This window comes from Notolabrus celidotus, chromosome 2, assembly GCF_009762535.1.
Source record: "Notolabrus celidotus isolate fNotCel1 chromosome 2, fNotCel1.pri, whole genome shotgun sequence".
NCBI lineage: Eukaryota > Metazoa > Chordata > Actinopteri > Labriformes > Labridae > Notolabrus > Notolabrus celidotus.
The window spans coordinates 14237533-14250105 of NC_048273.1; the positions used below are offsets into that span (position 1 = coordinate 14237533).

Below are 12573 nucleotides of genomic sequence, written 5' to 3' on the forward strand. Positions count from 1 at the left end.
TTTCATGGTATATAAACTGGCACAAGAAATGATAGTAACTCATATAACTTCTAAGGCTAGGCTTAAATAAGGATTTTGAAACTGCCCATCCTTTGTTTACTTTGTTGAAAGTGTCAAGTGAGTCATTGCTTAATATTAAAATGTCTCCAGAAGACAAATATAGCATGACTGCTGTGCATTGAACACTTACAATGGCTGCTAAGTTAAAAAAAATAGGGAAATACATGACTATAGTATTTCCAAAAAGGTGCTACAGGCCTGTAAATAGGCTGTAAAAAAAATAAATCTGAATAAATCTCTTAAAGCTGCTGTTGGTAGGAATGGTGTAAAAATGTTTCCTTTTTTTCTGTTGGGTTTGGAGAAAAGGTCATAATGCCCATCGGTACTCATCTGTAAGTGGAGTAATTTGAGACTATTGCAAAATCTGTGTTTTCCAATGCCTTTGTATCAAGCAATGTTATTATTCCCCTCGTTCCCATTATGACGGACCAATCATAGCTTATCTCCAATCCTCTGTCCTGATTGGTTAAGGGTCAGCCCCTGCTATGTCCTCCGATTGGTTATGAGTCCGGCGCTATCGTGACTGCACACGCCGATCTGTGTTGGGGTGCTAAGAAGATATCTGGTTGGGAGGGATAGTGTTGATATTGGAAGTCCCTCTATGAGCAGATGTTTACTCTGTGACTACCAACAGCAGCTTGATAATGCTGATTCTAGAAGTGGAGTTTCTGCAACTGAATGTATTTTTCTTTCTATAAGGTAATGTTGTTTTGGTAAGGGAATGACTAATAACTGTGGAAAATATGCATTTCAAGATTCAGCCTCCTGGAGACATGCATATAAATGAACCTGTGGATTTAAAAGATGGTCATAAATGAATAATAGTGTGCAGTACATTCACAAATAAGATTTATTTTAATCTTTTTATACATTATAACCATATCCAACACATTTTTATATTATCATAAAATGACTCTTCTCCCTTGTCATTTACATAAATCAAAAATTTGTATATTAAGACTGCAAAATAGTACTCCTGTATTTTTTTATATAGCTTTGTACACATACAAGTGAAAATGCATTCATTTTGCTCTGTAAGAATGCACATTATCTGAGGGAATAGGAAAGGGCAGCCATAAGCAGAGAGAATACAAGAGCTCTAGCAAGAAGGCAGGCTAGCAAGTAACACCACCATCACCATGTGACCAACACGGACCAGGGTTAAAACGTTCAAATCAAACCCTTTCAATTACTTCAAACTTCTGCAGTTCCAATTAAACTTACTTGAAACTTTAACCACAGTTAACTTGTTGAAAATAAGAGAAAAGGTTGTCGATTGTATTTTAACCCAAGCCTTTTTCAAAAGCACGTCACTAGGCTGGCTGTGCCCCAAGACAAAGCTTGGAGCGCCACATGTAGCAGTACAGTGAAAACATAACCAAATACACTTCTGGGGAAACTACAGACCAACACCAAAAAAAACCCCAAAAAAGTAAAATTAGTCAACGTGATTGAAATTTCATATCGACATAGCAGAGATTCAGGCTTTTGATAAAAACAGCTAATTATCCCCATCGTGATCTCGGGAAAGAAAATACACACAGTATAAGAAGATAATAAACCATGCTATATCATACCATGAATACATTTTGAGCATTGTTTTCTCAATGTCCATAAAGACATTCTGGCATATATCAGGCCTCCACAGCATATGCCTCCACCTATGTGCGAGACATAGTGTAGGATGTAAATTGAAATGTATGCTGAGGAAACAATGTCAACACATTCAGAGTGTAGATCACTGAATGAAAACAGAAAACATTCAAATTACATTGATATACTGTTCATGAATGTGCATACAAAAAATTATCAGGCATTGAGAACTTTAGTAGTCATGAGTACCCTCTTTGGTTTGTAACATTGTCCAAAAATTGATCTTCAGAGTGATTTCTCATTTAGCATAAACTGAAGATGACTCCTAATACACCCATTTGCTTTTCTCTGGACTCACATATCTTGATTATCATATTGTGGAGGTAATTTCAGCACAAATACGTTTGACAAAGGGATTTTTAAATCAAAATAACTGCATGGCCCTTCATAAAAATTAGAAATTGCAAGTACATAATATGACGGGAATTCTGTTTGGAAATTACTACAGCAGGTCATTTATTAAAATACAGTCCCACAAGCCATCACCTCTTTCCATAGAAAAGATTAATACAGAATATTCAACAATACAAAATAAGTTTTTCAATCAATGCATTTCAGCTGAAACACTAGCAGCCCTTCAGTGCTTTACATCCTCTGTAGCAGTGTGGAAAAGTGAGCTGTGGCTACTCTTGTCGGTGGCATGGTGAAGCTGTGGTCTTACAGTACAATGACTCAACGGGCCCTGCTGCTGGTGGAGAAAAAAATGAGGGGGAGGCCAAAAACCGTTTTACTCAAAAGCAAGATGAAAAAAGTGCCTGTGTGTGTGTGTGTGTGTGTGTGTGTGTGTGTGTGTGTGTGTAATGGCTTGTGTATGCGCGTGTGCAGCATATTTATGTGTATGCAAGCAAGACCCAGAAGTGTGTCAGGGCAGTGGGGGCCTGTTCACTCAGTGCCGCGGGTGGGAGTGCTAGGTTGGTTCAAGCCCATGGTTTTGCACAACCAGCCAGCAAAGTCCACTTCCTCCACCTCTGATCGTTTGATGAATGTGTGACTCTAAAACGAAAAGGCCAAAGGGAAATCAACATTATAAATAACCAACAAACGAGTTAGAAGACTATTAGATCATTCAAATGAAGTTCTGATACCAACCATCAACATCTTCAGGTCTGCTCTCTCAGCTGGATTTTTAATCAAACTGTGGACAGAAATGACATCAAAATTATTACGAACAAAACCCCCTTCACTCACAAAGAGCTAAAGCTGAATGATTCGTTTCAGAACAAGCTAAGATCTCACTAGACTAGTTTCTGCAACCATCTACTGCTGCAATTAACATAAAAAACTGCTGCCTTCATGTCACATGACATTAAATACACGAGGCAGTGAGTGAAGCAGTTTGAGCTCTCAGTATTCCACATTAAAGTCTTTGCCAGTGCTCACCATTTTGTCACAAAGTCCTGGAAGTCATTGGTGAAGACTCCAAGTGGCAGTTTAGGGGGCGGCTGTGGAGGAAGGAAGAAAAAAAAAAGTTCCAAAACAGAGCAACTAATACAAACATACACGGTTTGCTTGTGTGAAGAAAGACATAAATGTAAGAGAAGGAATATGTTCCACAGACCTCATTCACGATGTAGTCCAAGAGTTCAAAGATGGCCATGGCAGGTCTGCTGTCCATCCCATGTCCTTCAGAGAAAACACATAATAAGATAAGATAAGATATTACTTTATTGATCCCCCGGGGGGGGAAATTCAGTTGTTACAACAACCCAGACATAAGTACAATCAAGAAGAAGGTTCAATAAGTAAAATAAAATAAGATAAGTAAAAATAAAAATATATAAATAAAGCTAGAATACAATTTAGATATATACAATGTTACAATGGAATTTAGATTAAATAGTAGTAATTACAGGCAGTATTAAAAATGATTGAGAGAGAGAGAGAGAGAGAGAGAGTGAGAGAGAGAGAGTGAGAGAGTGAGAGTGAGAGAGTGAGAGAGTGAGAGAGTGAGAGAGAGAGAGAGAGAGAGAGAGAGAGAGAGAGGATAATTAACATAGCTTTCAAAAAAATGATCGACACATTTAAAAACTGGGTGGCAAACTTTTAAAACTCAATTACACCGGTAAGCTTAAACATTGAAAACTATATTTTGCAACATGAATTACAGTCCCCCAGTTTTATTATTAAGTCAACCAATCAAATTGACGTTCTTGTAACATCAAGTACGGTCTAGACCTGCTCTGTTTGTAAAACGTCTTGAGATAACATCTGTTGTGATTTGGTGCTATGATATAAATAATAAAGACTGAAGAAATTTCCTTTTGAAAGTTATGGGTGCATTTTTTTGTCTTTACTAACAGATTATTGCTTCAGTGGAATGAGGCCCAGCTCGCTTTGTTGACACTTGAAGAAGCTTGTTGTCATTTTGGAATCCTTTCTTCATATTTATTGATAATCCATCTGCTGTCATTGTGATTAAATCCTACAGACTTGGTCTCTTCTGTACATGTGTCATCTATTGTAAGAGGGACTCCTCTGCTTTTCTTTTTACATTTCTTCTGTTCTCTCCATCTGAGTTTAGTATCTCAGAATAAAGGCCGCTGTACAGAGTGGGAATATTCTTGAGACAAATGTATTGATTTGTTTTTATATTGAATGAAGTTAGTTTTGATCATATTAAGCTTTGTAGTGCTTGCTCTCTTGAAGGTTCATTAGTGTCTCAGTTTGAGAAAACCCAAAACAAGTCTGGTTCTTAGTGTTTCCACAGGTGAAGGCCATGAAGGAGGCGCTCGTAGAAGTCAAAGGGATAAGCCATTACAGAAGACCATGCATCAGGGGTCTCATGCCCATGCCATTTATTCTGTGACGTATGTGTGACATTTTGCAGTGGTTGGTGTATATGTGCTTCAGTTATGGCAAAAGGAAACTGAGATGTTACAACATTGAATGTGATGTGAAAGTTTGAGTGAATTCCCCAGAGACAGTCCTGAGATATCACATTCAAGAGACATTGATTGACATATGTAAAGACAAAAAAGGAGACAACTCTGAAAGCACTGTGTCTCTAAACATCTACCACCTACACTGAGGCCTTGGAAGTCTGTTGTTCCTAGGTTTATCAGTATCTTTCTTTTGGAGGGGGTATGTTTTTGCATTCCTTACCGCTCACAGGCCTGCCTGGTGGTCTGGACCTCGGCATGTTGGTGTGAGGCTCTCCCTCGGACCCGTCCATGACGGCCCGTCCAAAGATGCCCTCCAGCTCTTTAGTGTCTGGTGGGGGGATGGGGTAGCGGCCAATTGCCAGCTCCACCAGGGACAGACCCATGCTCCATACGTCAGACTGAACCGAGTAGTGAGTGCCCTGCAGTCTCTCCGGCTGTTGAGAAACACACGATCTACGTCAGAGGGAGCAGGTAAAGCCAAGATGGCAGGCAGGAAAGAGGGTTGGGCAGAGGGCTGGGTGGGGAAGGCACAGGAAGTGGCGGTGGTGGTGCTGGTGGGGGGGGGGGGGGGGGGGGGCTGTTATGGCAAGGAGAGCAGGGGTGTGGTGAGGGCAAGAGGACAGTGGATGGGAGGGTTTGACAAGAGGCAAAGAGTAGCTTTTAACCGTTTTACATACGAGGGCAAGCAAGCACAGGTATGAGATTCTGGATTTTGATGAAAGGACAAGAGTCTCCACACCAGTGGTGCTTTTAGGGAGGTGTATAGGAGGGGACAGATGAGCAGCTTTCAGCACTGCACACACCAGGTGTCTAAGAGCGAGGGGAAAGAAGGACGAGAAAGAGCACAGTTGCCTCACTCTTTGCCAAAGAGCCCTTTCCTGGGCACAGCCCTCGGTTCTTGGCAGGGGAGAGAGGGTGGGCCAGAGGAGGAGAAGGCAGAGGGCGGGACCAGTCAACAAGAGAAAAGAGAAGAAGGAAAGTGGGGATAGGGCCAGAGGAAAAGGGGTGGGGGTGCAGGCGTGCAGAGCTGACTCACCGACATGTAGGAGCGCGTTCCAACAAAGGAGTTGGCCATGGAATCTATGAGCTGGCCGCTCACGCCAAAGTCGCACAGCTTGATCTCCCCGCGAGAGTTGACCAGGATGTTGGAGGGCTTGACATCTATGTGGCAGGGGCGACGTTCAAAACAAACAGAATTACTCCATGTTTTTAGAGACTTGTTTTCAAACTGTACTATTTCACATCAATGCTTGACAGTTTACTATTCAATGTCTGTAGCAACCGCAGTGAGAGCTTCTTACACAGGATCAAGACTAAACAAACAGCAAAGACAAGCGCTGTTACAAGCATGTGCTGATGTATGTGTGTGCGTGAAGATGTATTGTATGTGTATATGTGTTTGTATGCATGTGTGGTTGTTTGTATGTATGGGGGCTTGTCCAGCATAAGTTCAGGTTTATAAAGGGGTTTGAATGTTTATGAATTTGTCCACAATTGGTATGTATGTATTTCTTATGTGATACACAACCATTAAAACTGTTCACTTAGAGGCCAAAGCTTCAGACAGTTTGCAATTATTCAAAAAGGATTTACCGCAGTGCAATTTTAGGAATGATAATGCTTAACTGTTAAAGTGCAAATGAGTCAAAATGCAAATCATTTGGACAATGAAAAGAAGACAAATTATACCATAAACATTCACAGTAGTGGAACTATAAAATGAATTTACTTCAAATTCAAATTCAAATAATAATAATAATACCTTTTATTTATATAGCGCTTTTCAGGAACTCAAAGACACTGTACAACTGTTAAAATCAATACAAGCAACGAACAAGGAACACAGATCAAACAAAACAAAACAACAATACAATCACAAATTAAAAGCTAACTTAAAAAGGTGAGTTTTTAAAAGAGATTTGAATGCTGAAGGGTCAGAGCAGTTTTGGATATGGGAGGGGAGTAAGATCCAGAGGGTGGGGGCGGCTACGGAGAATGCTCTGTCCCCCAAGGTTTGGGGGACAATCAATGTTAAAACACTTCAACAAGCACAATATCCAAAAGTATGACTAAGTTCTGTGTGTTTTTGTGTGTGTTTGTTGGCCTCTGTCTCTATGTATCTTTTGCACACCATAACTTCAGCGAAGAGTAATAAGACCAGAACCATGTCTGTCATGACACCCTAGGGTGGCATACGCGATCCTCCCAGCTATGACTGTGTCGCCACATCAATCAAGCCATGTAGAAAATACCTACAACTCAAGCAGACCCTGGTTCTAGACAAGCCAGGTCCTCCACATTTCCCACTCATCCCTGAAACACATCCTGCAAAATCATGGGGTAAGACTGAGCCCTGCAATCTGTTCTCTGCGGTGTGTGACCCCCCCTCCCACCGGCCAAGGACACGTGAGGAGCGACTGAGAAAGAGGTAGCGAGAAAGAGCGGGAGAAGGATGGAAGGAGACACAAAGGGAGGGGTCAACAAGGCGCGGCTGCTATATAATCACATCTTGAGAGGCTGTAATTACCGCCAGGGCTTTCAGACAACTGTCCTGGAGTACCACCGACCCTGTACCACTGTGGAATCCGCTGCACAGTGCGGGTCTGATTGCTGTCTTCATCATTACTTACAAACACACCCATAGGCCCTCACTAGTGTGCTATGGGAAACTTGTCTGCATTCGACTCTGCCATGGTGTGACTTGTGATTTTGTTTCAATGCAAGATAATGATTTTAACTAAGCCATTTTTTTTGCTTCATGCTACTAATTTCTTTCATTGGGAGCTCGTGACACTTCCAAATAATAGCTTGCCTTGTGGAGAGCGTGCTAAACCTCTTAAGATGTTGCTGCAGTGCATATTGAGGAAAAAAGCATTGAAGACAATGAATACAAATATCTACGGAAATGTCCACAGATGGAAATAACAATGACGCCAAGAAAAGTTTCTTGCTAGTATGTCTAAGCCTGATTCAGAGGACTAACCCTGTCAGTGGAAAATTAAGAGGATAATCCTGCTTTTTCTAATGTGAGGTTAAGACTCCAACATTTGCATGGTCTTAAACTCTGTTGGTTGCCTTGAAAGCATTGATAAAAATATAGCAACCACCTCTACTGATGGGATGGAAATGATGAAATACCCCACAACAAACCTACATTAAAAAAAACTGCATTATTATAATATACATTAGCTCCCTGAATCAGTATGATTTACCTTTGATTTGAGCAGACACAGTATTCCTTGCGAACAGCTACCCATGAAGCATTTCTATACAGACGAAACACTCAGAACGATCTCTATCTGTCTCTACATTGTGGCCAAAGCATCACATGCTCCATCAAATGTATTTGCTTTAGTGACTACAGTACCAGTTTACAATGTCCACAGTAAATCCATCACTCAGACTGAACGGAACAAAATGAGAAACTTGGCAGGGGCTGTGTCGTTCTAAGCCACTGTGCTCTGAAGTGTATTCGTAACAATGCAAGGTTTTTGTCATCTTGATCATGAGACGTATGAAGTTAAAGGGGGGGAATGTTTTCCTCCAGATGCAGTTATGCAAGAGCACTGTCATTTTTTTGTGACCATTCTTACCTCTGTGCATGATCTGGTGCTTTTCTCTCAGGTAGGCTAATCCCCTCAGTACCTGTAGAAACGAGAGGAAATATTATATACAAATCAAGGACAAAGGTCTATTCTAGCGGTGTACGTTTAAAGACATGTAATGTAACAGTATACGTCCTGTAAAATAAACTAAGCCCTTAAACACACAGCTAGTTAAGCTATTGAACAAGAGACAACCACAATGAACAGTGCATAAAGAAGCATCTATATGTGCAAAGCTGAGTGTAAGTATACAAGCTCATTTTGAAAGCTTTTACTATATATACACAATATAAACATATTGGGGTAAAAAGCATTATGATTCTTGAAATCACTGCTAAAATCAATATAATAACCACTTCAAATTAACGTAAATGTCACACAGCCAGAAAAATACTTACAGCTATGCTAACTTTCCCCAAGATTTCTTCTGGAATTCTTCTGGCCTCCTTCAGTACCTGGTCCAAGGATCCTCCATCCTGTTGGGATGAGATGAGCAGTAAAAACTGGATGAAGTACTTTGGACACAACAATTGACCTTCCTGTCATTTACCAATGACATCGCACGGGTATTCAACCACACCAATCATTGCTAGGACGCCAGTCTTTGTGTCTCACCATGTGCTCCATACAGATGCTGATCTCCCCATCGCTGTAAAAGGCCCCGTAGAAGCCGACGATGTAAGGGGAGTTGCATTCATGCAGCACCTGCAGCTCTCTGATAATCTGGTTTCTGATCGCAGGCTTGATTTCCAGGTGAATCAACTGAGGAGAGAAAGAACGAGGAACATATTAGACACAGAATCAAGCAGACAATTTCTTGGTTTAAAAAAATGCTTATATTACATTAAGAATAATCCTTGTACATATGTGTAGTTTTGGTGATTATGAATGATTCTGGGATGGTTGTATTCTAAATCGTATTGCACTGTGTTTTGCTTACACAGAGCAAACTACTGTGGCCCAACTTTGGCAACAGGGGCTGCAGCAGAGTGGCACTATGTTGCAAGGACTAAATCCAAACCACACTTGAATTTCTCCCTTTGTTCGAATTCAGCTCGCCCCTCACCTTTCGAGCCATGACCAGACCCGATGGTTTGTGGCGGACCTTGTTGACCACCCCTCCGTTCCCTGCACCGAGCTCACATATGGGGTCAAAATCCTCATCTTTCAGTTCCCCAACTTGGGCTTTCTGGGTGAGGAAGGCCTCCAGTCGTTTCCGCTGTTGTTCATCCAGGTCAAGCTCACCCAGCTTCTTCTGTAAGGCCTCAAGGTTGGCTCTGAGAGGAGAGACTTGGTTAAGCGAGGGATTATAAACAGAGAAAGAGACATACTAAGACAGTATGTGCAACAGTTGGTTCAATAATAGTCAATGGAACAACTAATACCCGGCGGCTTCACCACTGGCTTCTTCATTTTGTATACAATCCTGGGCAAGACAGCTCACTTCCTGTCCTCTATTCCTCATGTCACCCAAAGCCTCATATCGCACTAGGTCCAGTGAATTAATCAAGCTCATCATCCCAAGTGCTTCTACTGTTTTCAGCCGTAATTCCTTTCGTTTTGAGAAGCTAATGACTGGAATAACTTACAAAACACCCTCAAACTTTCAACTTTGACTCCACTCACAACCTTCAGGCTGAAAATTCAACAGATTTTAGTTGACTGTTGCTCCTGCTGATCACTTCAGACTTTACTTACATGCATACTAATATATTCACACATACTTTACTTACACCGTGCGCAGATTGCTTGTTACTTGTTCACTTTTGTTATATTTTATGTTTATATATCTATGTGTGTGTATGTGTTCCTGTTGGCCCCTCTTGGTCAGGTTAAGTTTGCAGTGGTAGACAGTAAGAGTAAATTTACTTGAGTACAGTACTTAAGTACATTTTTTGAGTATCTGTACTTTACTTGAGTATTATTTTCTGAGGAAACGTATTACTTTTACTCCACTACATTCAGAAGACAATTATTGTACTTTTGACTCCACTACATTTCCATCACTGCTCTAGTTGCTCACTAATTTGCTTTGAAGTCAGCTCATGAATTTCCTTCTCTTTTCTGAAATCTGATCCCTGAGACAGTAAAATGTGTTTGTGTAGTTCTGTTTGTCTCAGTGGTTTAGTCGTACCTGTATATCATGCGTCTCCACGGTTGAACGTGGAGCAAACACAGAGCAAATTTCACTCAGATCAGGCAGTTCATTTAGAGGTGGTAATGATGGCTTTAATTCTCCACCTGAGCACCCATGTCCATATCTTCAGCCCGTGTTAGAGTCTTTTGAAATGAAGAATGATACGTATCGATTGAAATGTTCTCCCTGTTTCCCACTCTGCCCAAACATACAAACATTCACAGTCCAACCTGAGAAAGCATGTTGAGCTACATGACATTTGTTTCATTCCAGATGAACATTTCAAACTAAGGTGTCTGTGCTTGGAGTAACTTAGTTGCTGTTTTTATTCCATGGTATGGTTTTTAGAGATTTCAAGTAATGGTTTCTAGATAAACATAATGTAACCAGATGTACTTCTACGTTTGACTGCACTTTGTGAAAATACAATGTTTTGAGATTTTTTAAGAAGTACTTTGAATACTTAAGTATTTTTAAAAGGAAGTACTCCAGTACTTTAACTCAAGGAATAATCTGACAGAGCAACTTTCACTTGTATTGGAGTAATATTTGACCAGGAGGATCTATATGACTTAAGTAATGAAGCTGTGTACTTTGTCAACCACTGCCAACAATTTTTTAATGATAGTCAATGGAAAAACTGATACTGTACAATACCAGGTAATGGATGTAATAGCTGTACACACATGGACATAAAACAACTCATGTTAACTCATACTGGGGTTACTCACTCAGATGCAGCATCGATGGTGTTGGAGATGGCCTGTCCCTCCCCAATGGGCTTAATGTTCAGGGGGACGGGTCTTCTTTTGGGAGCCATGTCAAGAACTACACTAGGCGACCTTCTTAATACACTAAAGCTGATGATGCTACAAAAATCAACCTTGAATTTAATCTGAAAGCAGTCAATAAGATACAGAATACAGAAGCAGCTCTGAATACACGGGCTAGCTAACGTTAGCAAAGTTAGTATTCTGTCTGTAGCATGTCAGTCAGCTGTTTTGGTAAACCTTGTCATACCGAGGGGGTCTCTACAGGACAGGTTGTTATCCGGTGCATTTATAGCTTCCACATGTCTAGTTTTCTGCTTCTTCTGGGTTTTCTACCTGCTGCTACAACTAGCTGTCTAGCTGCTACTAGCTAAAACCAGCTCCTGAAAATCAACGTGCAGCTCCACAGCTTCAAGTCCACACACCGGGTAGATACACCGGGACGCAGACTACACTGGGTTCCCTCCGAAGGACAGCAGCCTCCGAGCAACAAATACCTTCGTGCTGGAGTTCAGGGTGTGAGGCTGCGGAGAGAAAATGTGCTTTGGTTTGGGCTGGGAGTGCTTCAATACAGGAAGCAGCAGCTGCAGCATCAGACCTGAGTGACACCCACAGGGAGAGACCTTCATAAGTAACGCGAGAATCGGGCAGTCTGATAAGTGGAGACCACGAGAGATGCAGAAATCTCAAGGGATATGTACATCATGTGCAGACTGCGAAAACATCACAAGTTTGCTTGTTTAAATAAGAAGCAAAAAGACATTTGTTAGTTTGATACCGACCCCCGGTGCTTTCTTGTGTTTAATAGTGAACAGGAAGTGAAGTACATGACTGCTCTCTAGTGGCAACAACGAGGAACAGAAGATTTACTGTATAAGAAAACATTCAATCATATTTAATGCAAACAAATCTAAACATTTTCACTTGATAAAAAGGAAAAAACAACAAAAAGATTTGGTTTTCTTCATCCGTGTTCCAAAGTGATGCAATGGGCCCTTTTAAACAATTTGCTCCTTATTATAAATGCATAAAAAATTGAATAAAGTTTGTATTAAAGCTGCTGTTGGTAGTCGTGATAAAAACATCAGTTTGGTGAAAGATTTCAAATGTCAACACTACCCCTCCCCACCAGATTTCCCCTACTTCTCGTGCTTGTTCTATGAGGAAGTAGTGCGGCCTCCCAGCCAACCAGGACAACCTAGTAGGGGCCGCCACTGGACCAATCAGGACAGAGGGTAGGAGAGTAGCTCTGATTGGTCCATGATAATGGGAACAAGGGGATTAATAACATTGCTTGATACCAAGTAGCAACCTCCGGTCTCAAACTATGAGGCCCATGCGGAAGTGTTATAAACTGCAATTCATCAAGAATCCGCTTGAGGCTGGCTGCAGAAACACCAGAAACCACATAGACACCAATTCAAAAAAGATTATCTCTGCAGCCTTAAAGGTGACATATTATGCTC

General features: G+C 41.1%; 1 protein-coding gene across 1 annotated transcript; it reads right to left on the reverse strand.

Moving 5' to 3' along the window:
- Window positions 1-995: 995 nt before the first annotated feature.
- On the reverse strand, window positions 996-11933 carry map2k2a (mitogen-activated protein kinase kinase 2a). Its single transcript, XM_034709065.1, has 11 exons — window positions 11069-11933; window positions 9267-9477; window positions 8816-8962; window positions 8599-8676; window positions 8189-8240; window positions 5632-5756; window positions 4816-5029; window positions 3272-3336; window positions 3094-3155; window positions 2803-2848; window positions 996-2706 (listed from the first exon to the last, which is right to left on the reverse strand). The coding sequence occupies exons 1-11, from the start codon at window positions 11155-11157 to the stop codon at window positions 2596-2598; spliced, it is 1200 nt and encodes a 399-aa protein (XP_034564956.1). The 5' UTR covers window positions 11158-11933; the 3' UTR covers window positions 996-2595.
- Between the last annotated feature and the right edge of the window lie 640 nt (window positions 11934-12573).